The sequence below is a fragment of the Hevea brasiliensis genome, chromosome 17 (assembly GCF_030052815.1).
Source record: "Hevea brasiliensis isolate MT/VB/25A 57/8 chromosome 17, ASM3005281v1, whole genome shotgun sequence".
Taxonomy (NCBI): Eukaryota; Viridiplantae; Streptophyta; class Magnoliopsida; order Malpighiales; family Euphorbiaceae; genus Hevea; species Hevea brasiliensis.
In genome coordinates this window covers 16,425,675-16,430,795 of record NC_079509.1, presented here as the reverse complement: position 1 = coordinate 16,430,795, position 5,121 = coordinate 16,425,675, and the positions used below count along the sequence as shown (strand labels likewise).

The following is a 5,121-nucleotide window of genomic DNA, read 5'->3' as shown; positions in this document are numbered from 1 at the left end:
CTTCACCGCATTTCCTTTCACTTGTCAAAGAATTATTGCCTACCTTCATGTTTTAATGATGATTACATATGTATAATTATTTTTTAAGCTATAATTAAAAATTTTAATTGGCTTTTATTCGGGTTAAGGCTGAATCTGAAGATGCAAGTTGTGAGATTCAGACATTAGAATTTTTCTGAGCTGATTTTACAAGTCCTGAAACTGAAAAAGATAGAATCAGAAGAGGCAGTGCAGAAGGGTACACAAGAGAAAGAGAAAACTGATAAAACTACTGAACAAACACCTTCACCGCATTTCCTTCATTTTTTAGTGATGATTACATATGTATAATTATTTTTTAAGCTATAATTAAAATTTTTAATTGGCTTTTATTCTAATATAACAATATAGTTTTTGACAGATTTAAGTTCCTTTTAGCTCACGAGATGTAAGCATGAGATTAGCTGTACTCGTTAATTTGATCATTTACTCCATATGATAGCTATCAACCAAAAAAAAAAAAAAAAAGGCAAATACCAACATATATTACTTTAGCAGAAAATGCATGATTTATTATTAACATTAATTCTTAATTAATTGTTGTCTATTTATAATTTGAGTCATATTTATTTTAGCATGAATATGTTATATATTAATTATTAGGATTTTGGCTCAGACTTCTTAAGTTTTGCGGATTACGATAGACTCATGTTATTAGACTTATTAACTATCAAAATCACCTAAGCTTATTAATGAATTTTAATTTAATAGAATCGCGAAGTCTCGAGTTTTAATTTTAATTGGTATCAAGAAATATGGAAATTATTTTCTCATTAAAAATATTTTAAAATTTTGGATAATTATGTAAATAAGAAGAATTTTTTTTTTTTTTTTTTTAAGTTGGTTGGATTTTAAGAATTTGAATTCAATCCCATACCGCAAATCTGCAAGCTTTAGGGACAAAACATCACTGTCAGCCTCAGCCGAAAGTGACATTAATTTGCCACCTTCATTCATCTAATCTTATTCAACTATTTTACGCGCTTAAAACATGCAGCTGTTTCCTGTTAAAACACACGGTTTCATCTCTCTCTTCTCCCTTAAGCTATTGCTTTGCTTTACTGCTTTAATAATTAATCATCATCAGCTTATTCTAACCTTATAAATACACATCCCCATTGCCATTCACCAACAACATCAAACATGGCACCTACTTCTCTATTATTATCATCTCCATCATGTTCTCTTCTCTTTCATCCACTAACCTCTCATGCTCCCTCCAAACTTCACCTTATTAATCCAATCTCTAAGAGGCCATCTACTACCAGAGTTTTCGCAGCACATGACCAGAACTACAGTGGGCGGCTGGTGGATGTCAACATGATTGTTCTTAGGAAAAGAATTCATGAGATGAAGATGGTGGAGAGAAACTATGAGCCTCCTTCCCATTGGATGGAATGGGAGAAGCGTTGTTTTACTAGCTATGATTCTTTCATTTGTGAAATGGTGGGTGTTCTACAATCCCAGTTGATGGACACAAGGCCTAGCGTGGCTTTGGGGCTCATCTCTTTGATTGCTCTCAGTGTTCCCATCTCATCGGCTATGGTGTTTTCCCATTTTTTGGAATTTACTAAGATTGTCTTTGATGGAATAATTCACTTCAGTTAATTGGTTATTATATATCTTAGCAGATCATAATTAGATTTAAGTTTGGTTTGATAGTTTTGTGTTTTTCTTTTCTCACCATTTCATTATTCATATATTCATTGCTGGCAAATATATACAAATTATTTGTTTCCCAACTTAATTCAGTTGGGCAACTAATTAATTAATAATAACAATAGAATTGTACTCAAATAGGCTTTTAAATTATTATATATATCCATTTGTCTTTTCAATTTGTGCTTCCAATATATATATAATTTTTCAATCAACTTAAATTATATTATATTAATATAAAATCTTTTGTAGTTGTAATAATTTATTTTATTAGCATTTTAATAATAAAGCTCAAATAAATAGTAAAATTGATAGAATAAATTCACCAGAATACGCATCTTGATCTGGACAATGTTGAAATTATATATTATTATTATCATAAAAATTTAATTTTAATTATTTCTTTTATTCTTTAATATTATTGATTAAATTTGGTGTTCCAATTAAATGTTTTAAAAAATATTAAATAATAAAATTTAATTATTTGTAAAAATATTAAACAGCTAATTATAATAATATACTATTTTTACTTTTAAAATAATTTAATAATATATAATTAATATTTTCTTAATAATATATCATTTATATTTTGATTAGACTCTAATTGAATTTTAAATATTTAATTCTATGTATTCATTAATTTTATAGTCGCATTGAATTTCAAAATCTGAATCTCCAAATTACATTTCAGCTAACTAGTCGTTCGTGAGTTGACAAGGCCACCGAACTCCTCTCTCTTTAACTTGTTTAGAGGGAGAAACTCTTCTTTTTTTTTTTTTTTCATTCTTTTTCGTTTAAGGGTTTAGTTTTTTTTTTTTTCTGCCGTTTGAGGTTTCAATTGTCCCTTTTAGGTAAGAAAGGCTCCCCCTGACTTGGATTATGTCTACCCCTCTCTTTTTTGGGTTGGCTATAAATAGTCTTTCATGGGTTTGGTTTTATAAGTCTTGGATGAAACTGTAGAGGGAGTTATGGTATCCATGATTTTCTATGAACAATAAAGAACAGAAGCGAAATAGTAGATTCACAACTCTCGATATCTACGGTTTTCAAATTCTATATGAATTTTATCTGATATTAAATGAGGTTATCAGAATATATATATATAGGACTGAAAGTTGGGGCCTCTTCCTCAATGAGCTTCTGGACAGCCTGACTCATTATAGGTTTGCCCAATCACATGACCCATTTAGATATTGACATTACTAAACTTATTATTTGATACCATTATTTAATCTGTCAATTAGCCTAACAATTAATTAATACTAATTACATCCAGATATAAATAAATAATCCAATAATCTCCCACTTGGATAGTAGTAATCAATTTATTAAACTAAAAATACAGATTAATAAAATACAAAATAATATCCAATAACAAGTAAGCAATTTAACTTATAAAATTCAGTTAATGTAATGGAAAACAAAATAACATTGAATCCAATAGGAAAAATAATATTATATATATGTGCTAACAAAATCTCAAAAACAAAAACTGAATTTAAATAGAATATGTGATAGGATATGTCCAAAAAATAATGGTCTAAGCATTCCATACAAATGCTAACCAAAATGTAATATAAAACAGACTCCCACTAAACCAAAGCATCATCAAAAGTTTTCACTACATCTATATGCGCAACATGCTTCTGAAAAATACTAATGGGCAAAGTTTTAGTTAATGGATCCGCAATCATTCGGTCCGTTGTAATATGTTCAATCCGAGTTTATGATTCATGAATATTCTCTTGAACAAATAGGAATTTGACATCAAAATGTTTAGTTCGACTAGAATTCCTGTGATTTTGAGAGAAGCAAACAGTAGGAGTCGCAATAAATGGTCAAGGGCCTTGAGATGCTCTCAACAACAAGCATACCAGAAATCAATTTCTTTAACCAAAAAACTTGACAAGTGACCTCATAATAAGCAACATACTCTGCTTCCATAGTGGAGGTAGTGGCAAGTGTCTGTTTGGCACTTTTCCAAGAAACAGCTCCTCTAGACATCATGAAGATGTAACCAGAATTAGATTTTCTATCATCTACACAGCCTGTAAAGTCAGAATCAGTGTACGCAATGACTTTCAGATTGCCAGATCTTTTGTAAGTCAACATATAATTCTTAGTACCTTACAAATATCTCATAACTTTCTTTGTAGCTTTCCAGTGACTCCATCTAAGATTACTCAAGTATCTACCAAGGACACTAATAGCAAATGCTATATCAGGACGAGTGCATACTTGAGCATACATCAAGCTCCCAACTGCAGAACTATATGGAATCTTTTCCATTTCAATCCTTTCCTTGTCATCCTGAGGACACTGAGCTTTATAGAGTTTCTCACATGAAAGAATAGGTGTAATAGAAGATGAGCAAGTGTGCATATTAAATCTCTTAAGAACTCAATCAATATAAGTTCCTTGAGACAAACCCAATATGCCACGAGACCTATCACGGTGAATTTGAATACCCAGAACATATGTGGCCTCACCAAGGTCTTTCATGTCAAAGTGACTAGAAAGCATGTATTTTGTCTCTTTCAAGAGATTGATGCTATTACTGGCAAGAAGAATGTCATCAACATACAACACTAGAATAATGAAATGACTCCTACTCATCTTCTGAAAGATGCATTGATCTGAAGCATTCTCCTTACCTCTGCCTTACAACCCTATACATGAAAATGTTTCAAACTGGGCTTCTTACCAAACATTAATTCATAAGGAGTCTTAGGCATTGATTTACTAGGAACTTGATTGAGAATGTACACAGCAGTTTTCAAAGCATCACCCCTTAAAAATTATGATAAAGAGGAATGACTAAGCATACATCTCGCCATGTCCATCAAAGTATGATTTCGCCTCTTTGTAACCCCATTTTGTTGTGGAGTCCCAGGCATGGTGTACTGTGCCTCAATCCCACATTCTTGTAAATAAAAAGCAAAAGGATTAGGATTTCTACCAGTCTTAGTGTACCTACCATAATACTCACCACCCCTATCTAACCTTACACGTTTAATCTTCTTCCCAGTTTTCAATTCAACTGCAGCCGTAAATGTTTTAAAGGCATCCAAGGAACTAGCCTTCTCATAAAGAAGATCAATCCAATCATATCTAAAATAGTCATCAATAAAAGTAATGTAGTATTTAAAACCTCTCATAGTAAGAGGAGAAATGGGTCCACAGATATCTGTATGCATCAAATTCAACACACCTTCACTCCTAATTGCCCCTATGTTTCTAGCTCTAACAGGAAATTTTCCCTTAATGCAATCAACAAATGTATTGAAATCAGAGAAATCCAAACCATGCAAGAAACCTTGTTTAACCATCCTTCTAATCTGTCCCTAGAAATATGACCCAATCGTCTATGCCATAATATTGAAGAGTTCTCATTAACTCTTTGACGTTTGTGCCCAATAACAA

At 31.4% G+C, this 5,121-nt stretch overlaps 1 protein-coding gene across 1 annotated transcript; it reads left to right on the top strand.

Annotated features, from left to right (window-relative positions):
- Positions 1-1,153: 1,153 nt before the first annotated feature.
- On the top strand, positions 1,154-1,700 carry LOC110644990 (uncharacterized). Its single transcript, XM_021797976.2, has one exon. The coding sequence runs from the start codon at positions 1,183-1,185 to the stop codon at positions 1,645-1,647; it is 465 nt and encodes a 154-aa protein (XP_021653668.2). The 5' UTR covers positions 1,154-1,182; the 3' UTR covers positions 1,648-1,700.
- The last annotated feature ends 3,421 nt before the right edge of the window (positions 1,701-5,121 follow it).